Source organism: Mustela putorius, unplaced genomic scaffold (assembly GCF_011764305.1).
Source record: "Mustela putorius furo isolate JIRA1106 unplaced genomic scaffold, ASM1176430v1.1 tig00537248_pilon_pilon_pilon, whole genome shotgun sequence".
Taxonomy (NCBI): Eukaryota; Metazoa; Chordata; class Mammalia; order Carnivora; family Mustelidae; genus Mustela; species Mustela putorius.
In genome coordinates, this window is record NW_025422387.1 from 7,405,542 (window position 1) to 7,427,791 (window position 22,250).

The 22,250-nt window shown below is 46.0% G+C and overlaps 1 protein-coding gene across 8 annotated transcripts in view; it reads right to left on the reverse strand.

Moving 5' to 3' along the window:
- HECTD4 (HECT domain E3 ubiquitin protein ligase 4) overlaps nt 1–22,250 on the reverse strand; it is a 184,844-nt gene that overhangs the window by 29,322 nt on the left and 133,272 nt on the right. For all 8 annotated transcript variants that reach the window (XM_045073665.1, XM_045073662.1, XM_045073660.1 and 5 more), the window contains 11 exons: nt 19,695–19,798; nt 16,776–16,937; nt 16,515–16,663; nt 16,162–16,241; nt 14,084–14,247; nt 13,204–13,441; nt 12,290–12,426; nt 11,800–11,926; nt 8,382–8,519; nt 6,734–6,870; nt 4,092–4,252 (listed from right to left, as the gene is read on the reverse strand). In XM_045073665.1, the coding sequence (XP_044929600.1) occupies nt 4,092–4,252; nt 6,734–6,870; nt 8,382–8,519; nt 11,800–11,926; nt 12,290–12,426; nt 13,204–13,441; nt 14,084–14,247; nt 16,162–16,241; nt 16,515–16,663; nt 16,776–16,937; nt 19,695–19,798 (1,597 nt within the window). The remainder of the gene's footprint in view (nt 1–4,091; nt 4,253–6,733; nt 6,871–8,381; nt 8,520–11,799; nt 11,927–12,289; nt 12,427–13,203; nt 13,442–14,083; nt 14,248–16,161; nt 16,242–16,514; nt 16,664–16,775; nt 16,938–19,694; nt 19,799–22,250) is intronic.

Below are 22,250 nucleotides of genomic sequence, written 5' to 3' on the forward strand. Positions count from 1 at the left end.
GGCCGGGCCACAGGCCTCTCTTCCGGCCCTGGAATCTGCACGCCAACCTAGTCATTTCGGTCTTAAATAAAAAGTCATGTTTAAATATGTTTGGATTTTCTCTACTCAGAAACCACTGTGGAAAAACAGAGAATCCATACAAAACTTCTACGTGTATGTTCACACGAGCATTACTTGGGAGTGGCCCAAACTGGAAACAGAGCAACGTCCATCAAGCGAGGAAAGGTAAACGCACACACTGGAACATTCGTCAGCAGTAAGGACGAAGTGCCAGAACCTGCTACGCCATGGATCGACCTTGAAGACATTGTGCCAAGAAAAAGAGGCCAGACACGAAGGGCCCCACAATACATGGTTCCATCCACACAGGCTGTCCAGAATCAAGCAAATCCATAGAAACGGGACAAAGCTGAACTAGAGGAGAGAAGGGGCACAGGTTTCTCCTTTATGGGATGAAAATGTTTTAAAAGTGATTGTGGTGGGATGCCTGGGTGGCTCAGTTGGTTAAGCAGCTGCCTTCGGCTCAGGTCATGATCCCAGCGTCCTGGGATCGAGTCCCACATCGGGCTCCTTGCTCCGCAGGGAGCCTGCTTCTCCGTCTGACTCTGCCTTCCACTCTGTCTGCCTGTGCTCACTCTCACTCGCTCTCTCTGACAAATAAATAAAATCTTAAAAAAAAAAAGTGATTGTGGTGAAGACAGTACATATCTGTGTATATATACTAAACACCCCCGACTCGTATGCTTTAAAGGGGTGAGCTACACGGTCTGGAAACCACAGCTCACTAAAGTACATACAAAACATTCACCATGAACACTTTGTGTGATGAATTTTTGAAGTAATTAGCATTTACCTTGAATAATAGCTCATTAGTGACTAAACGGGTCTCATTTAGAATTGCATCTCTTGGGGGCACCTGGGTGGCTCAGTGGGTTAAAGCCTCTGACTCAGGCTCGGGTCATGATCCCAGGGTCCTGGAATTGAGGCCCGCATCGGGCTCTCTGCTCAGCATGGAGCCTGCCCCCCACCCCCCCGCCTGCCTCTCTTCCTACATGTGATCTCTGTCTAATAAATAAATAAAATCTTAAAAAAAAAAAAAAAAAAAGAACTGCATCTCTTGGCAAATGATCTAATCCCAAGCATAGGAGAGGCTCCCTGTATTTCTTCAACTAATCATCATTATTAAAAATTCTCCTGGCATTAGCAAAGGAAACAGTCAACAAAACCAAAAGACAACTGACAGAATGGGAGAAGATATTCACAAACGACATATTAGATAAAGGGCTAGTATCCAAAGTCTATAAAGAACTTATCAAACTCAACACCCAAAGAACAAGTAATCCAATCAAGAAATGGGCAGAGGACATGAACAGACATTTCTGCAAAGAAGACATCTAAATGGCCAACACACACGTGAAAAAGTGCTCAACACCACTGAACATCAGGGAAATACAAATCAAAAGCACAGTGAGATACCATCTCACACCAGTCGGAATGGCTAAAATTAACAAGTCAGGAAATGACAGATGCTGGCAAGGATGCGGAGAAAGGGGAACCCTTTCTGTTGGTGGGAACGCAAGCTGGTGCAGCCGCTCTGAAAAACTACATGGAGGTTCCTCAGAAAGTCGAAAATAGAGCTACCCTATGACCCAGCAATGGCACTACTAGGTATTTACCCTAAAGATACAAATGTCATGATCCGAAGGGGGCACCCGCACCCCAATGTTTATAGCAGTGATGTCCACGATAGCCAAACTATGGAAAGAACCTAGATGTCTAACTACAGATGAATGAATAAGAAAGATGTGGTATATATACACAGTGGAATATTACGCAGCCATCAAAAGAAATCAAATCTTGCCATTTGCAACGGTGTGGATGGAACTAGAGGGTATTATGCTGAGTGAAATAGGTCAATCAGAGCAGGACAATTATCATATGATCTCTCTGATATGAGGAATCTTGAGTGGCAGGGTGGGTGGGTCGTGGAGGGTAGGGAGGGAAAAAAAATGAAAGAAGATGGATCAGGAGGGAGACAAACCGTAAGAAACTCTTAATCTTGCGAAACAAACTGAGGGTTGCTGGGGGGAGGGAGAGGGTGGTTGGGTTATGGACATTGGGGGAGGGTATGTGCTATGGTGAGTGCTGTGAATTGTTTAAGACTGATGATTCACAGATCTGTACCCCTGGGGCAAATAATACATTATATGTTAATATAAAAAAATTCTCCTGGTATTAAGCACTTAACTAAAAAGGCAAGTTAGAAGCAGCCCTATTGTCTCTAAAAAGTCTAGGTTTAAAACCCACTTGGACCCATCAGGGCTCACCCTGTAGTGCCTACTGATCTGAATTAAATGTAATGCTGGTCTACCCTAACTCAGATCTGGGCATAACGGTAACTAAAGAAGCCACATAAGACCTGGTGAGTTTGTACAGCTGTGAAGACAAACACAGCTGAGATGCTGCATTTAGGTGGTTTCTTTCTTCTCTCCACCAGCCTAGAATATCCTTACGCCGGACTTTAAAACAAACCACCTCTACTTGCCTGTCGCCTCCCTCCGCGGAGGTCGGTTTTGCGGGTGCACGGGCACCGCTCAGAGGGGTCGGGCCAGCAACACAGAGGAGGTCGGAATAAAAGCCCTCGCTGACTCCCTGCAGCTTCGTCCTCAGATTTCGGGGCCGCAGCTGGGGTGAGACTATTTCGGGCCTGCCCAGTAGTCCCTGCTCTGTCCCTGCAGACTGTTAATGCCTCTGAGGCTACTGCTGAACCGTCTACGGCTCTAAGTCCTCTCCCAGACACGTGAGCGCCTTAGGAAGAGCACACTGCTGAGGGTATCTGTACTATGGTGAGAAATCCAGCCACTTTCTTGATCAAACAAACCCGTGGGGCAGACTTCTTAGTTCTCCTGACACCGAGATCATCACCATCATCCCAAGAATAAATGTCCTACATCGACAGCCTGATTGTAACTTTACCAAGTGCTTTCTTGCCTTCTCGCTCAGCTGCTAATCAAAGATGTCATTAAGTTACATCTATCAGAGCCATTTGCTAAAAATACAACTTGCTTATGAAATAAAGCTTTAAAAACTTTTAGGACTATCGTATTGATATTCAAGCCTGTATGTTCTGGGATCCCTTTCAACAGATACTTTGAGTCTACAACTTGAGCCAGCGTCCCGATCAGACAATGGGAGGCTCTGGCGAAGAATGAGACAGAGTCTCTGCTTTAGGGAACCTCAGTCTAGGAGGAAGAAACACAACACAGTGAATAAAGTAAACCAAACTCGCACAAACTTGCAGGCAAGAACATCAGGTCCTAGAGAGGAAGTGAGATGTGGCGCTAGGACAACACGTGGCTTCATGCTTACGTTAGCCGGGGAGGCAAAGCCCTCTCTGGAAAGGCAACATAGTGAGATCTGAATGACAAGAATGAGACAGGCACGCAAAGTTCAGGGTAAAGGGAAGAGCAGGCGCAGAGACCCCACGGAGGACACGAGCACTGTGTGTGAGAGACGCGGAAAGGCCAGCACCGCTGACAGAGTACATGGAGAAGCAGAGACTTGGGGGCCCAGGCAGGGCTTTCACGAGTCAGGTTAATGGTCTGAATTCTACTCCAAGGGAAATGGAAAGCCACGGCAGGTGTGGATTAGTGGAGAGAGACCATCCACGGAGGGCAGGCATGTGCTTCCTTAGAGACCTCCGCCCAGTGCTAGGCACAAAGCACACACTCAGGAGTAAACACTTTGTTTGCTCAATGGAGAGATGAGCCGGCTGCTCCCACCAGGCCTGGACATCCTCTTTGTTACCTCTTCTGGACTGGCTTTACTCTTTACAGCTTTTCCACTCTCTTCTGGATCTCCAGCCCTCCTCTCCCCCCTGCAGCTCACAGCAGAGAGCCTGTGGCAGAGGTGGGGTGACACCAGATCGCACATTTCTTCCCAACCCCTGCCATTTTGCTGTTACTTTACTAGCTTCCATCTCTCTAACTCTCAGCTTTGAAGGAAAAGCTTGTCAATGACAAGTGGTACATGTGGTAGAGACATAATAAGCGCACTTCTGTGATCCACTAGAAAGAAGGGCTCAGTCTTACCTGTGAATCTGAAGGTTGGTATTGTCCAGCGTGACCAGCCCATTGGTGGCCGTCCTTCGGTAGCCTGCCGGGGGCCTCTCCAGCATATCAATAGGGTACCAGTACCGGACCAGCACACCTTCACTTCGGAGGTACGTTTCTACCTGCACTAACTCATTTACCTACAACAGTTAAAGAAACGGTCTATTTGACTTTTTGGGCACTGACTTTTCCCCCTCAAGTTTTAAAATATATATGTATATATATCAAAGTTTCACGGTAATAAATGTCAGTTTCACATCATTGAATCTCTAAGAGGTCAAAGACATCTGGTTAATATTAACAGTGTGTTTAGTGTTTTCATACTGGTTTTCAAATTTTAACTGGTATGTAATCATGAATTAGAAATTTAAGACAGGGGCGCCTGGGTGGCTCGGTTGGTTAAGTATCAGAATCTAGTTTTGGCTCAGGGCCTGTTCTCAGGGTTGTGGTAAGGAGTCCTGTTTTGGGCTCCTTGATCGGCATGGAGCCTGCTTAAGATTTTCTCTCTCCCTCTGGCCTTCCCTCAACTCTAATAAAAATTAAAAAAAAAAAAAAATTAAAGACAACAGGGCTATATTTCAGTCACAATTCAGTGCATATTGTTTTATGTTCACTGTTTTTATGCTGACAACTCTGTAAAAGCATGGAGTGCCTGGGTGGCTTGGACAGATTGGGCATCTAACTCTTGATTTTGGTTTGGGTCGTGATCTCAGGATAGAGGGACTGAGCTCCATGTTGGGCTCTGTGCTTAGTGGGGAGTCTGCTTCTCTTTCTCTCCTTCTGCTCCCCACCACACCCCCCGCTCATGCTGTCAAATACATAAAACTTTGAAAAAAATAATAATTTTGGAAAAGCAGGAAATCTGATAGCTCTATTTTATTGCAGGAAAGTAAAAAAGTAAACTCATGCATATAGGCTTTGGATTTAAATATGAACGTAATTTTTGTTACAGATTATTATTATAACCTAAAAGAATCAAACTATTTGAGAAATAACAGAATTATTTTAATAAATTTCCTATTTTTCTAATTTATACTTGCACATATTTCCACTGCTGACAACCAGGATCAGAAGTTTATATCAGAAGGCAGTGGGAAATTAATAGTATTACTAATAGAATTTTCTATTTAAATGTTCACCTTAGTAAGCCACCAGTCAATAACCTCTCTTAAAAACTTAATGATTCAGGGCGCTTGGGTGGTTCAGTTGGTTAAGCAACTGCCTTCGGCTCAGGTCATGATTCTGGAGTCCCGGGATCGAGTCCCACATTGGGCTCCCAGCTCCAAGGGGAGTCTGCTTCTCCCTCTGACCTACTCCCCTCTCATGCTCTCTCACTCTCTCTCAAATAAATAAATAAAATCTTAAAAAAAAATTCAATGATTCAAGGGGCACCTGGGAGGCTCAGTCATTTGAATGTCCAACTCTTGGTTTCAGCTCAGGTCATGATCTCAGGGTTTAGCTCGAGCTCCACGTCAGGATCTGTGCTCAGCAAGTAGTCTGCTTGAGATTCTCTCCCTCCTCCCTTGGCCCCTCCCTACTGCTCCCATGCGTGCACTGTCTCTCTCAAATACATTGAAATCTTTAAAAAAATTAATGATTCATAATTAAGTTTGGGTGAAACAGAGTCAGTAAAAATGGAAAGCTTTCCATTTCACACCATTAATGGTACCTACATGACCTGTTGCTCTGTCTCTGTCTGGACAGATTCTAGTTTATCTATGGGGCAACAGATCCTTTTTCATCAGAGACTTTTAGGCTTGAACTATGTATAGGTTCATCAGCTTTTCTCATCCAGGAAACTTCTCACATGCCAGCACGTGCATGAGACCTTAGGATCGTGGAGTCATCACTTTCACAAAGGACCCTATTTTCAAAAGAAAGCTTTGGCTTTGTCCAGATGCATTTTCTGTTCCTTTTTTCCCACCTATAACACCCCCACCCCCAACCGGAGAATGCCATGGGTTTAACACACTCGTGCTGCATACTGGAAAACCAAGGCTGGGAGAACCAGCAAGATGATGTGATCAAAATCATAAAACTATTTCTTTTACTTGTATCTGTAAAGGTCATGCCAACCATCCATTTATCAAGGACCACGGGAGAATGTTCCTGGGACTTGGGTAGGAAGAATGGAGGGATGGCCTGAACACGGCTGACAAAATGGCGGCAGAGGCAGCGTGGTCTGAAGGGGGCCGCCAGCGCAGCATTAACAGCTTATCATCATCTATCATCAGCCCTGATCTGGCCCACAAGAAAGCCTCAGGAAAGCCTTTTGGTGTGAGCAGTTAGCTCACTTTCTTCATCCCTAATCTGAAGAATAATCCATCTGCATGATTGGGTTTTTTAAAAAGATTTATTTTTTTAATTTGAAAGAGAGCAAGTGAGTGAGAGCAAACATGAGCACTGGGGGGAAGGGCAGAGGGAAAGAGACAAGCAGACTCCCCACACTGAGCAGGGAGCCCAGTGCTGGGTTTGATCCTAGGACCCTAAGATCATGACCCGAGCCGAAAGCAAACATTTAACCCAACTGAGCCACCCAGGTGTCCCTGTATGATCGCTTTTTAAGGCACAGGGAAACTGAGCATGAACGTCTCAGCGTATATAAAAGACTGTTTACTCACTGAATCAACATCTAAGACAACTCCATGAAGCCCAAAGGTTTTCAGCATCCCCCGGATGGCGAATTTTGGCAGAGCAGTTCCCACAGTACTGCTGGCTACGTTGTTGCTGTCGGGAGAGCGGGTTACTACTGTGAGGCCTGAGGAGGGCAGAAGGAGAAGTTTTTTCAGAAGCAAGTACCATTATCAAATTGGGACCCTATATTTTAGAGCCTAAAATAGCTCTACAGCATCTAACAATACCTCAGTTTAGTTGTAACTAAAAAAGGTACAAAGGTCAGTCTTGAAGATCGTATAAAAAAACATTGTGAGAACTCTCATAATAAAAACCAAATAAGCCAACTAAAAAAATTGACAAGGGATTCGAATAAACATTTCTCCAAAGAAAAATGAAGATACTCATGAAAAGATGTTCCGTGTCATTAGGGACACAAGCTCAAGCCACAATAAGACCCCACTTCACACCCACCCACTGGGATGACTGTAATCTAACCAACAGAGAGTAGTAAGTGTTGACGAGGATATGGACAAAATGGAAGCTGTATACATTTCCAGTGGGAATGTAAAATGGTGCACTTCGGAAAATCGTCTGGCAGTTCCTCAAAAAGTTCAACTTGTCATAGGACCCAGCAATCCCACTCTTAAATATTTACCCAAGAGAAAGGAAAACACACACTCACAGCTGCATTACTCATAACAGCCTGAAGTTAGAAACAACCCAAGTGTCCATCATTTGATCAGTGGATTAAAAAATGGGGTACCACCCGCACACTGGAGTATTATCTTGCCATAAAAAGGAACAAAGTACTAACACATGCTACAACATGTGTGTACCTTGAAAGACTGCGCTGTATGAAAGAGGCCAGACCCAAAGACCCCATGTTGTAGGATTCCATTCATAGGAAATGTCCGGAAGAGGCAAGTCCATAGGGACAAAAAGTAAATTAATGGGGCTCAAGGAAAGGAGAAATGGGGAGTGGTGGGGGTACAGGAGCTCTTTCTGGAGGATGAAAATATTCTGGAATTAGAGGCAATGGTTTGGCGGTTATACAAGCTTGTGAATCTACTAAAAACTGAATTGTATCCTTTAAGAGGGTAGATTTTATGGTTTGCAAATTATATCTAAAAAAGAAAAAGAGAATGAAAATATGTATTTCTGCTTCTGTTCCTGATGTTCTCATATCGTTGTGAAAGTCTGATAATGAGTGGTTTCCACTTTTCTTTCTTGTGCTTTTCCGAAATTTTGTTTCCTCAAAAAATGCAATAGATTTTTAATCAAAAGAATAAACACGTTCTATTAAAATTCTAAAAAAGCAGTGCAACCACACATTCGTGGTTCTAGCTCAGCAGCCCTGACCTAAGCTGGGAGGCCTATCTGGACCCCTCGCCACCCATGCCCCATTTCTCCCTCTGCCCCAGTACCCCGTCTCACTCTGTGGGTGCCAGCGAGCTCACACAGGAATGTACAGGCGGCCACTGGAGGCCACACAAGCTTTAGGGCCTCACAGAAGAGAGGCTGTGAGAGGTCCTGTCATTCCACAAAAGGAGAGTCACCCCAGGCGAGCTCGAGCTGCTCTGCTCACACTCAAAGTGAACACCCAACCCCTCATTCCACGAAGCTTCACAGATGAAGTAGGAGGGCAAACAGAACCTTTTCGAACTTTATCAATTGTGAACTTGTTCGCTTCGTCTTTAATGTCTTCAATGGTGGGAAGATACAGGTCTCTTGGGATACCGCCGTTCTCCTCGTAGAGAAATTCAACCGTCTGTCGGGCAATGTCCACCATACCTAAAAAAATATGACTGCACTGGTAACTCTCCGGAGAGTACACGGTCTTCGGATCAACCATAACACTGACTCATACTGAGAATGACGAGTTAAGAGAATCCTTCAAACACCGTCCACAGAAGTACAGAGCCTTTTGGGGAAGGTAATTATGGGGGTCTAGCAACTTTCAAACACTCGATGCCCTACTTGTTGGAACCCTTCAAATTTCTCCTCAGAAACACAAGCATGTGTGTGTAAAGGTCCACAAGCAGTCCCTGAAGCACCGCTCAGAAATCCCCAAATGGAGATGAGGAAAATATTCAGCAATACAGAATGGTTAAAAATCACGGGATATTATTATGCAGTCATTTCATTTCCTAAGTAGAGGGCAAACAGAGGGTAACAAGTGAGGGAAGGTTTGCTTCTTACTTTGTACGTTTTTGTACTATGTGATTTTTACAGCCATCGCATGTTGCTTAAGACAGACAGAGCTCCGCCAGCTTCTCCTACCCAGCACTGGAACTGGCTGTGTTCTTCCTTCCCAAGGGAGAACACATCGTTACGTTCACCAGCAGCACCACTATCAATTAATAAATGCAGTCAACACATGTCCCTGAAGAGACGGCCCTGCGGGGCACACGGGGAGGTGAGGTACAGTGTCTCCACCTGCCAGCGCGGCCGTAGCTCCCACGCTGCATGGGTTCAGACACGGGGGTGGCCACAGGCGCTGCCACGCAGGCTGATGGCCTGCACGCCCGTCTCCTAGTCCTTTACATGCTGGCCTTGCTGGAGGGAAAAGGCACAGCAATTCTGAGAGCACACTTTGGAAGGAGGAGGCTGCAATTAGAGAAGGATGCCTGGAGATAGAGCTGTCAGAGAGAACAGACGTGTGGCCGGGTATTGGAAGATGATGGAAAAATCATCTTTGCAACATTTTCCAAAGGAACGGGGGACAGGAGAACAAATCCTGGGCTGTCGACCCAGCAGGAATCGAGGAACACGGGAAGGATGCCGAGGTCAACCACGCTCAGGACAGGGGTGGGGTCAGTAACCTTCCTCGGGGACTGGACAACAGGAGGCTGCTCTACCTCACGGGGGTGGCCCTTTGGGTACCACAAGCCGTCCCCCAGCCTCCTTTCCACCTCTGCCACGGCTCCCATGAAGATTATATTCAAAAGGTAAATGTTTTAGGTTTAAATTAATTTGGTTCACATGACTAGTCACAGCACACAGACGGATTCCTAGAGAATGCCTTGGCAAGAGGCCACATTAGGGGCTGGAGGCCCGTCTGGGGGACTCATCGGTCCCCCTCTGGTCCAGGGCCACTTTTGGATGATCAGATTTTCTGCTGCGCTGTCTATACCTTCCCCTAACCACAATGGGAGCAGAAAAAGAGGAGGCACCCTTAGCCACAGATGCTGAGGATGGCTCTGGCACCAAAGAGGAAAAGAGAAGAAATCCTAATGTAAGCAGAACCTGTATCAAAATACAGGCAAAGCAACCAACGATCACATACAGGGGCTTTCCACCTGCACACTGTAAATTCTCTACCCCCTTTCCTACTCTCTCCAAAGCGGTAAGAAGCAGCAGCCCCCCCTGAAAACAGTGCTTTATGGTTCTCAGTGGAAGCCAGATGTCAGCCCATCTGCTCGTGATCTCCACTCAAATAGCAGGTTCTCAGAGAAGCCACGCGAGACTGGCCTGGCCAAGCTACACACGTGCCGGACCCTGATCTACCGCACAGCCCCGACCACAGGTCACCTGCCATGGCCCACTGGGTGTTTCCCTCGCCGGGGGCCCGTCGCCCAGGAGGCAGGCTGACTGCAGGGACAGGTAAGTGGGATGAACGGTTGGCTCAACACATGCCACCGCATCAAAGGCCTCCTGCCGCTGAAGCCTGCGCTGCATGGGTGCCTGGAGGCGGGAGGCAGTGCACCTGCCATTGCATTAAGTTAGCGTCGTTACAACCTGAGAGAAGGTCTGTTCTGCCCTCCAACAAAGCCCACGAGGGCATTTCCTCTCAGATGCTGAAAACAGATGGGGAAGAGCAAACTCTCTCTGGGATCTACTACACTGAATTGTGTTGCTCCTTTGCTTACCACCTCCCAGTGGCTTCCCATCTTGCAGAGAATAAAATCCAAAGTCCTCACGCGCCCGACGCTTTTCCCTGCCCCCTGCCTCGTGCACTCCCACCAAGAGTCTTCCTAATGTCGTTCCCTCTGTCTCAAACTCAAGAGTAGAGAAGATTTACTACTTATCTGCCCCAGAGCTGGGTTGGCAGCTGAACCTGGGCTCTGACAAGAGCAGGAAGCAATCCCGCCATGTCACGGGAGGTGTGGCTATGCCCACAGGTTAAGTTTAAACAAGATCATTTCACTGTCATACGCCTCAGCTTCGGGGATAGAAAGCATGAAAGTAAATAAGTAAAAATCAAACTATACATTTACACAAGCTGATTCAGTCCTAGTGCCAACATGGGAGAAAAGTAATCACTGGATATCTGGGACCTGGCATATTAATTGGCTAAAAAATGAAGGTCTAGTGGGGACTCTCCTTTTTATTTGGTCCTAAGCTCAGGACAAGCTCAAAGAGGAGCAAGGCTGCTGACATAGGACAAAGATGAGAAACTTCTCACACATCCCTGAGGCCCCATGTTTGGGAGAAAAAAGCAGGTGCTTCACAAGATGAGAAAATTCCTCAAAACAGAAATTAGCTACCTGCACTCAAGACTCACGAATAGTCCACTGTCTGGGGGCCAAACTTTGCATTATTCTTTGCTAGAGAAACTATGCTCATGGAAGAAAAATACCACCATCATTACCACAGTGACATCTAGAACCATATTAACTGAACACTTACTCTGTGCCAGGCACTGTTCCTAGGAGCTTTACCTGTGTTAAAGCAGTTATTTCTCATATCCATAAAGGTGGTCACCATCACTGATTTCCGTGTTAAAGGGGAGGAAAGCCCAGCATGCTTCAGTAACTGTCCCAAGGTCAGACAGACAGCAAATAGCATAGCTGTAACTTGAGAGCCCAAATTATTAACCCCCAGGCCATCCAACTTTCCAGCACAACCATTTCAGCAGCCCATCAACCCACACATGGAGTTAAGCTGACAGGCAAAGAAAAGGCTGGCAATGGAAGCCGAAGAGCACAGAGCTCAGGAAAGGACAGGAGAGGACAAGGTTAGGTGTGGCCTGACGTTAGATGAGCCCCACGTTCCTGATTTATGACTAAGTTTCATCTAAGCACAGCTCAAGTCATGATGTAGCTCACAAGGAAAGCGCAAAGCACCAGACCTAGTTGTAAAGCACCCTTGATCTGGTCTAGGCCGGACTTGCGCTCTGCCTCATTGCGGAAGCGTCTTCGGATGGTAGGGAACACCTTGGTCTCCCAGGCTTTCACCAGTAGGGCGTAGTGGTCCTCCTGGAAGAGAAGGCAGAGGCATGAACAGAGAAGTACCTCGTGTGCACGTCAGCCCTTCCCCAACCTACACATCCCACCTACTCCAAGGCCAGCAGCAGAATCACACCTTCAGATGCCAGTGCAGGCAACAGCCCCGACTGTGGCAAGCCCTCTGAAGCCCAGTAAGCCCTCCACACTGACCCAGTGCTCAATCACTAGCAGGGTACTCCATTTCTCCCACACCCAGATCAGTACTGGGCCTAAGAGCTTAGCAGGTACATAACTGGAAATGTCCCCACTCCAGCCTTGTACCCTCAGATCAAAGTCATTCCTGGAGGCTCGTCCAGTCACCAGGGAGCCGCCGGAGCGCCGGGGGCCTTGTACCTGGGGAACATCGTCATCATCCTCGTCATCACTTTCGTCGTCTGCGATGGGAGGTGGGTGGGGGTCTGGGCCCGAGGTGATGAAATTCTCATAACTGAGTTCGACTTTATAATGACAGGAGGTGTCACTGTCATATTCTGCAACAGAGCACAGTGACAGTGAATTCGAGGCAAGAGCAGGCCAGAAAGATCATGAACTTCTCTCCCCCTTAGACAAACCAAAATCTCCTCCTTTGTGAGAAAGACTCCTAGCACTTGAAGGGATTTTAAAGGAGCCATGACACACACTAATTGTGTGTTATGATCCTGATTCCAAAAATTGTTTCTATGAATAGAACTCATGCAATTCACAGAAAAATTTGGAAAGTTCTTCATCAGGAGAAAGAAGTAAACAGAATCATAAAACAGTCTGCAAAACCAAGCCAGTTATAGTCTGCACACACCTTTAGATCAGGAAGCCTGGTTTTATTTGACTATGAAATTTGCCAAATAATTAGGAGAGCTTTTTCATTGTGCACTAACACCTACCACCTAGATTCCACAATTAGTATTTTATCAGTCATTGATGACCTCAGTTGTTTTTTTTAATGACCTCAGTTTTAAAACAACTTAAATAATTAATATTTTAAAAATAGAGGCAGCCACAAAATTCTGGGGCTTTTAGCCATCTTATAAAAAGTGGATAGTCTTTCCGGCTTGCATTTCCAAGCGATGCTCTGGCGGCACTGAGGAGTGGCAGGCGTCCTGGATGTGGGGAAATGTACCTTCTAGGCAGCGAAAGTACAGTGACCCCATCTCCTGTTCTCCGTTTTCTTTCACCGGGCCCACGAGAGCGAGCCCAGGTTGGCTGGGTTATGAATCAGCAGCGCCTGCATTCCCAGGAAGCAGTGGGGGCCCCGGGAGGCGGCGACTTACGCTGCTGAGCAGTGGCCACAGCGGCAATGCGGCACGGCGGCCCGTGAGTGCCCGGGTCGGACGCAATACTGGTGCCGGCGTCGTTGTCGCTATCAGATGCCATGGCGAAGGGCAGGGCCTCAAAGTTAGCGCTGATCTCCTCGGCCAGATCGGTGCACAGGTCGGCGGCGTTGCGGTGGGCCTGCCCTTCAGCATAGGCGAATGGACGGGAGCCAAAGTTAGCTCGAGTCTTGGTGTTCTGGGAAGGAGAGCAAATAGAGGATTTGAAAGGGGTTAGGTTTGTTTAGTTATTTAACACTCCAAGAAGAATGTCACTCAACATCAAACCAGAGGAAGGGCCCCAGCTCTGGGAAAGCATATGGAACGAGACAGAGGGGTCCGTGTAACTGCGTGCCCTGGGGCTGAGACGGAGCCCTGCACAGGTCACTGCCTCCCCCCACCCCCACGTCACTCTCCCAACCCTATGCTATTCAGACGGTGACCGTCCCTGTCCCCAACACTGTTCCTTCCTGCCTGATGCTGCCGCACAAGCTACTCCTTTCACCGGGGACATGTTTCTCCTCTGATTTTGCCAAGTTAAGGCCAGTTAAGCCAGACCTGGCTCAAGCATTGCTTCTTCAAGGTAGTGGGGACATGGTCAGATTGGCTTCCATAAAGCCTATGATCTGCAATCATACCATGATGGTTAATTTCATTGTCAGTTTGGCCAAAGGATGCCAGACTAAACATTACTATGGGGTGTGTCTGTGAGGGTGCCTCTGGATGAGACGAGCATTTGAGTGTGGGTTCAGTAGAGTACAGATCACCCTCCCCAGCGTGGCTGAACACCACCCAAATTCCTAAGGAGAACTCGTTTCCCTTCCCAGTAAGATTAACCTGCCTTTTTCTGAATGTGAACCACAGGCCACATCCCACCAGAGACGTCTTCGAGATACGGGGACAGGCGCTGCCCACAGTATGTGAAGTACACCCGGCCCTTGGCTGGCTGCCCTGGAGGAGGGGGGGTCCCCTCGGTTCTCTCCCAGCCAATTCCTGCTACGTCACCTACAGCAGAGAACGGGAAGGAGACATCTTGTTTTCCCTTCCACTGATTATTAAAGAAACTTCCAAACTGCAACCAGCATGGTGAGGCCACATATCGGCTATCTTTATTTATGCCACTAATTACATCTGAAAAAGGTCTAAAGTTATGTATTGCACTTGAGTAAATACAAACTATTCACAAGAAAATGCCCAGTGTCTAAGTTACACATTAAATGTAGCCTTTATCTTCCTGGCAGCCAAGACAAAAAGGGAAAACATTGGGAAGGATTTTTTTTTAAATAGAGAAACAGAAGTTTTCCCCTTTTGACACATGGAAAATTACTTATGGCACAAAGATAAAAAGGTAGTATTTTCTCGGCAAGTTTGTGGAAGATTTAGAAATGGTCTTAATACTATAAAACCCAACACACAGTGTAAGCTAGAGGTACATGGTTAAGTCCCTTTCTGTCCCACCTGCTACTTATATGTTTAAGGCATTTTTGTGGGAAGCGAAGACAAGCCAAGGTGCTTTCGGATGAGGAACTGAACAGGATAGAGCTCAGAAGCCCAGAGGAGCACGACCGGCACATTGGCGCTCCCGCGCTGGCTGCTCCAGGCACGCTGCTCGCACGCGGGGACATATGATTAGTCTCTCTTCACCAAGTGCATGGAGTTCTACGATTCTGCTTTTGATTACAGTCTCCTATACTCCACATACCACTAGGATGGGCTTCCCAAAGCCTGGGGACTTATCACCGTTTCCCGTGGCATCTCCAGGGCCCAGAGAAGCACCCGGCACACGGGAGATGCCCAGCAAGTATGTACTGATGCACGGACACCAGGAGTGTTGGCACAGAGGCTAAGATGCTGCTGTAAAAAGTGAGTTCTTGATTCCTACCCAGACACATTTCTCTAGGAAGAGGGTGGCATGTTTGCCTAAGGTCCTGTGCAAAACTTTCTCAAACAGTAAACTGTGACTGTTTTGTGCTGGAAACATTTAAGTGCTCAGCTGAAATGTCCCAGTTTTGCTCCAGAAAATGTGAGAGCAGTAACTGCCAGGAAATGATCTCTAAGTCATAACTTGACCACTGCACTCCCTGGAAGGTGTAATTTAACAAGCAGCTCCCTAAGTGAAGTGATGGCAAAATCACCCCCAGCCAGCTGCACAAGGTGACCTGATGGATCAAGGGACTTATTATTCCCCATGTGAGCAGCCCAGACCATCTACCACGTAGGACAAGTTCAGCTTCCTCAGAAACGATGTGAGAATGTACTGTCTGAAACTACGTAGCCAACACGTCTGGGGGCTTCTAATGGCAAGAGGACAATGCCTACACTTTGCTCCTCTACTAGAGCAGGAAGGACCGATCCCAGTTCATCCATACAGAGAAAGATACTTATTTGGAGGCTAAAAAGAAGAGGGAGGAGGGTTTTTATTGTTGTTTTAACTGAATCAACGGTCTACGAGACTCAAACTTCTGGGCAGATGTGTCGAAGCAGGACAAGATGTTTAGGCCCCCAAGAACAAAGTGTACAGCACGTTAGCTATGAGTAACGCATTCTGCAAGTTCCTCAGGGCTGGTGATAAACTTTTTTTTTTAAACCTATTTATCTGCTCATCAGTGAAAAGCTGACAAAAGGCTCAACTTCAAAGAGAAGCAAAAATCTCAGGTTTTTCTAAGGTTGCAGGAACGGAAGCACATGGGACTCCTACCTTACCAAATGGAGGTTCTTATACTGGCCTCCGGAAAGGAGCGGTTTGGTGTAAACTAGCCGACGGCAATGACAAGTACTTGGCTTTCACTAAAAGACAAATTGCCCGTTTCCCATTGCCAAGTTTCTTTACTTTTAACCCATTTAGACAAAATCTGGGAGCAACAGAAATACACAGGGTGTTTCAAAAAAAAAAAAAAAAAAAGCTCCCGCCACACTCACCAGGAGACAGAGTCACGTCCAAGCGCACGCTCTTCCACTGTAATAAACTGGAACCATTGTAGTGCACGGCTCGGCCATTGCTAGGAAATCGAGCAAAGCAAAGTCAAAGCCAAGGCTGACTGGCCAATACAGAGGCAGTTAAGTAGTGAACAGGCTCAGGGGCTTCAGAAGCACAAGAGTAATGACGAGAGCAACCCTAAGAGCTATTCTCTTTGCCTCAACTTGAATATATTTCCAACTGGTATTTTATACAGTTTTGGAGGTTGAGACTATAATATTATTTTAGTATTAAAGCACCGACAACCACTAACTTTTTTTTTTTTTTTTTAGCAACAGCAATAGTAGCCACTTACTTATGGAAAAGACAAGTGCCCACTGGATTAGTCCAAGCCCCATCTCGTTTCTCTGCTTCTGTAGCGAAGCCAAAGGAAACGATTGGTCCCGTGTCGTCATCAGTATCTCCATAGGAAACAATTTCGATTTCCCAGTAAAAAGATGGGGCCTGAGGAAACACCAGAAGCAGGCAGGCAATCAGAGGGCTCCAGCTGGGCCCTTGAAACTCGCTTTTTCTTTCAAGATGAAGGAAATAGGCAAGAGATCGTGTGCTTTCTCACCTGAACGGGCAGTGGTGAGGTGGCATAGATAAATGTGCCCCGGGGCAGACCACCCCCAGCGCTGGGGTCAGCCAGGAAGGTGACGGAAGTAAGGTGTGATGAGAACATGCAGGCTCGGACGGGCGGGAACACTCGTGAGGGGCTCCAAGTGATCTCTTTGGGCTACAATGGGGGGAAAATGCCTCCTTCAGTACGACTGCAAACACAAATTCCCTTAACTTCTCAAAGAAGAAAAATTTTTATCTAGTGGGATTATAATATAGGTTCACCTTTTAAGAATAGACCCTGTTTTTACAAAGGAAACTGTATTTAAAAAAAGGCAGTCTAGGGGCACTTGGGTGGCTCAGTTGGGTAAGCATTTGCCTTTGGCTCAGGTCATGATCCCAGAGTCCTGGGATTGGGTCCCGTGTCAGGCTCTTTGCTCAGCAGAGCGCCTGTTTCTCCCTCTCCCACTCCCCCTGGCTGTGTTCCCTCTCTCACCATCTCTCTCTCTGTTAAATAAATAAATAAAACCCTTAAAAAAAAAAAGAAAGAAAGAAACTGGAGATGATGCAGATAGGCAACAAGAAAGCCTGAGTGGGGAAACTGAGGCACAAGGGTACACTGGACTATTAAGTTTCTACTTATTGACACGGAAAGGCAGTCATCATCTATGGAGGCAGAAAAACTAGATGCAAAACAGTGTGAACAGCAGAGATTCGTTGTCATGCAAAAAATACAGGGATCCATCATGCCGTAACCCTGACAACGCTAAATGGAGATGTTGACATTTCAGGCGACATTTTGCAACATTGTTGGTGCAACCATCACCACTATCAAATTTTAGAGTGTTTTTGTCCCTCTTAAGTCCCTACCTGTTAGCAGTCACTCCTCATTCCCCGCATCCCTGCCCTGCAAGTCTCTGGCAAGGACCCATCTGCCTTCTGTCTCTAGATCTGTCTGTTCTGGACATTTCAAATAGATGAGAACCCATAATACACGGTCTTTTGTACCTGGCTTCTTTCACTCTGTAATTTCAGGGTTTATTCATATTGTGGCACAGATCACTACTTCATCACTTTATTTATTTTTTGTTTTTTACTTCTTAACTTTTTTTTTGCATTTTTCTGCATACTTTTAAAAATTTTTTAATTTCTTTTCAGCGTAACAGTATTCATTGTTTTTGCACCATACCCAGTGCTCCATGCAATCTGTGCCCTCTCTAATGCCCACCACCGTTCCCCCAACCCCCCACCCCCTGCCCCTTCAAAACCCTCAGATTGTTTCTCAGAGTCCATAGTCTCTCATGGTTCACCTCCCCTTCCAATTTCCCTCAACTCCCTTCTCTCCATCTCCCCTTGTCCTCCAAGCTATTTGTTATGCTCTACAAATAAATGAAACCATGTGATAATTGACTCTCTCTGCTTGACTTATTTCACTCAGCATAATCTCTTCCAGTCCCGTCCATGTTGCCACAAAAGTTGGGTATTCATCCTTTCTGATGGAGGCATCATACTCCATAGTGTATATGGACCACATCTTCCTTATCCATTCGTCCGTTGAAGGGCATCTTGGTTCTTTCTACAGTTTGGTGACCGTGGTCCTTGCTGCTATAAACATTGGGGTACAGATGGCCCTTCTTTTCACTACATCTGTATCTTTGGGGTAAATACCCAGTAATGCAATTGCAGGGTCATACGGAAGCTCTATTTTTAATTTCTTGAGGAACCTCCACACTGTTTTCCAAAGTGGCTGCACCAACTTGCATTCCCACCAACAGTGTAAGAGGGTTCCCCTTTCACCACATCCTCTCCAACACATGTTGTTTCCTGTCTTGCTAATTTTGGCCATTCTAACTGGTGTAAGGTGGTATCTCAATGTGGTTTTAATTTGAATCTCCCTGATGGCTAGTGATGATGAACATTTTTTCATGTGTCTGATAGCCATTTGTAGGTCTTCATTGGAGAAGTGTCTGTTCATATCTTCTGCCCATTTTTTGATATGATTATCTGTTTTGTGTGTGTTGAGTTTCAGGAGTTCTTTATAGATCCTGGATATCAACCTTTTGTCTGTACTGTCATTTGCAAATATCTTCTCCCATTCTGTGGGTTGCCTCTTTGTTTTGTTGACTGTTTCCTTTGCTGTGCAGACGCTTTTGATCTTGATGAAGTCCCAAAAGTTCATTTTCGCTTTTGTTTCCTTTGCCTTTGGAGACATTTCTTGAAAGAAGTTGCTGTGGTTTATACTTCCTCACTTTTTAAAGCTGAATAACATCCCATTTTATGGAGATATGCACTCATTTGATGCATCTATTCATCAGGGAAGTAAACATCTTGGTTGTTTCCACTCTGGGGCTATTACAAATAAGCTGCTAAGATCATCTACCGAGATGCCAATTCGGAACACTTTGCCACTTTTGCTTTCTAATCAACTCTCAATCTCTATGTATACTTTTATCATTATAACTTATATTATATGGACTATAGATCTAAAATTTTCTTTTTTTTAAAAGATTTTCTTTAATTGACAGAAGACACAGTGAGAGAGGGAACACAAGCAGGGGGAATGGGAGAGGGAGAAGCAGGCTTCCCTGCCGAGCAGAGAGCCCGATATGGGGCTCAATCCCAGGACCCTGGGATCATGACCAGAGCCGAAGGCAGACCCCCAACGACTAAGCCACCCAGGCACCCCTAGATCTAAAATTTTCTAAGTTTTTTCTGTTACTGATAATGTAAGAAATTATTTGCAAATTAATGAGTTCTGCTCCTTTGCTGTGATCTTTCATTACTCAGAATGTCAAATCGATGTGCCCGGACATTCAGAGACGATAGCGCATCAGCACAGAGCGTGCACCTTCCCACGGCTTTGCAAACGCTCATTCTAAAGGGCACTCGGGGACCAGCGGCCTTCTTTAACGCGGCGCCCGGCAGCTGGGCTCACCTGTCTCCGGTCGGCCTGCAGTGGCGGCGGCGGCGGCCGAGCGCAGTCCCGGTAGAGCATCCGCAGCCGCTCACACTGCACCTCCACCACCGCCAGTCGCTCTCCTGGAGGGGAGCACACGGAACACGTGAACGTTAGTCCCACACCCCCGAGAGAGCTCCAGCTCTTCTGGAGTTGGGTCAAAACAATTAAATGCTTCGGAGATTATGCAAATTCCTTAAAAAAATAATAAAAGCCAATAGTCTGCGATAGCTTTGTCTACTACACAAAGCAGCGCAGCAACATGGGCAAGTGCGTGAGTTCTTAAATGGGGCTGCCTGGATCCAGGACCTGGCTTCGTGACCCGGCATTTACCGTCTAGCTTCCAGTACGGGAGTAACAACAGCACCTGCGCCTCACAAGGTCATGAGGAGATGAAGTAACACAAGTGGGGCTTTTAGTTAAGTCCCTAGCACAGGATGAACACTCAATAAAATGGAAGCTCATCATTGAAACGGATTTTTAAAACATCTACTATCTATTTAACATCTCCTAGGAGCAAGGCACAGTGCTCGGTGCTGGAGAAGACAGAGATACGTGAGCCCAAAGCTCCCGCCCTAGGAGGACAGAGGAGATGTGTGCGCTCCGACACGTCGGACGCTCGCAGTACGCGGCTGCGGGATGCGGTATGATCTAAGCACAAACACTTCACTCCGGGACCCAGACTCAAATTAGAGCTTAGAAAATACAGGGTCTCAAGAAGCAGAGGAAGAAGGGAATTCCAGGCGGTTTGGCAAAAGGAGAAAAGGTCTAGGAGAGTCAAGAGTCAGAGGCCTTGGGAGTACCTCAATCAACACACAACAATCAGTTCAAAATGGATCAAAGACCTGAAAAAAACTTATAGTTAAAACTAAAAAACCCTTAGAAGAAAATAATGGTGTAAATTTTCATGACTTTGAATTAGGCCATGGTTTCTTAGCTAGGACACCGAAAGTATATGCAATAAAAGAAAAAAGAAAGAAACTGGACTTCACCAAAATGAAAACCACTTGTGTTTCAAAGGATACTATGGAGGAAGTGAAAACACAACCCACAGAATGGGAGAAAAGATTTATGTGCTACCTGGTCAGAGACTAGTACAGCTAAAATTACACAGACTCTTAAAATTGGGGTGTCTGAGTGGCTCAGTCAGTTAAGCTTATGACTCTTGGTTTCAGCTCAGGTCAGGATTTCAGGGTGATGGGGTCAGGCTGTGTGTCGGGCTCCACACTGAGCATGGAGTCTGCTTGAGAGTCTCTCTCCCCCTCTGCCAATCCCCCTGCTCATGCACACGCAGTCTCTAAATAAATAAATAAAATCTTTAAAAAAATTGTAAGAGCCAACGATAAGAGTTGGGGCTCCTGGAGTCCCAGGATCGGGTCCCGCATTGGGCTCCCTGCTCAGTGGGGAGTCTGCTTCTCCCTCTGATCCTCCCCACTCCTGTGCTCTCTCTCAAATAAATAAGTAAAATCCTGAAACAAATAACTCTTACAATGTGGGGAGTCTGCTTCTCCCTCTCACCTTCTTCCCTCTCATGCTCTCTCTTACTCTCTCTCAAATAAATAAATAAAATCTTAAAAAACAAAACAAAACAAAAAAACACAGTCTGAGTATGACCTAAAACAGGGAAGTTGGAAAGGAGAGCTGACTCCAGAGGAAATAAGGACTTTAGTCTTAAATGTGGGGTATTCATGAGGCTGGGAGTCCTAAGAGAAAGGTCCGAGAGGCCTGGCTAGCCAGGGAGGGACCACCCACAGAAGCAGCTATGGGAAGCACAGGGGAGGGCAGAATGCAAAGAAGATGGGTCAGCAAAGCTGAGTGCAGTTTCTTCAAGTGAGGTCTGGGCCCCTCTGAGCACAACAGTCCAGGCTCACCTTCAAGTGATTCTGACTTTTGGGTGGAGCTGGGAAAGCATTTTAAACATGCTTCCGAGGGGTTCCTACGAACTTGCAAAGTCTGAAAAGAACCTCTGGCTCAGGGAATGTGTATATTTAGGAAGTAGGCAGGAGAAAAAAACAGCTGGACCAGAGAGATTCTGGCTTCTGTAAGAACATAAAGCTGGGAATTTTTCTGGTTTCTACAGGCTTTTTCTTCAGATTAAAATCTGTTTCCCATGCTATTTCAACCAAGGGATTCAGTGAACTTCACAGAAATATTTCTTCATGGGAAAAAGCTCTTTGGCATACTGCTTATCTTCCTAGACCAAATGGAAATTAGATATTCTTTTCCCTGGATTAGAGAAGCTAGAAAATTATGTTAGGAGTAAGTCAACATTATAATGCCCAGTATTCTGTTTAATTCATCCCAGAGGAAGTAAAATAATGGAAGAAATTCACTGAATTTTTTTTCATTTTAGAGAATCAAGTGTATTAATTATTATGTGTAAATTTCACATTTTCACACATTAAATAAAAAGTCTTGATACATTCAAAAATAAAAATCAAAGAACCTTCTCTTCTACCCATCACCTTGAATCATTTATTAAACAGCTTTGCTTCTAAGCACAGTCCAGGACTCTTTTGTGGGCTCTAAGAATTC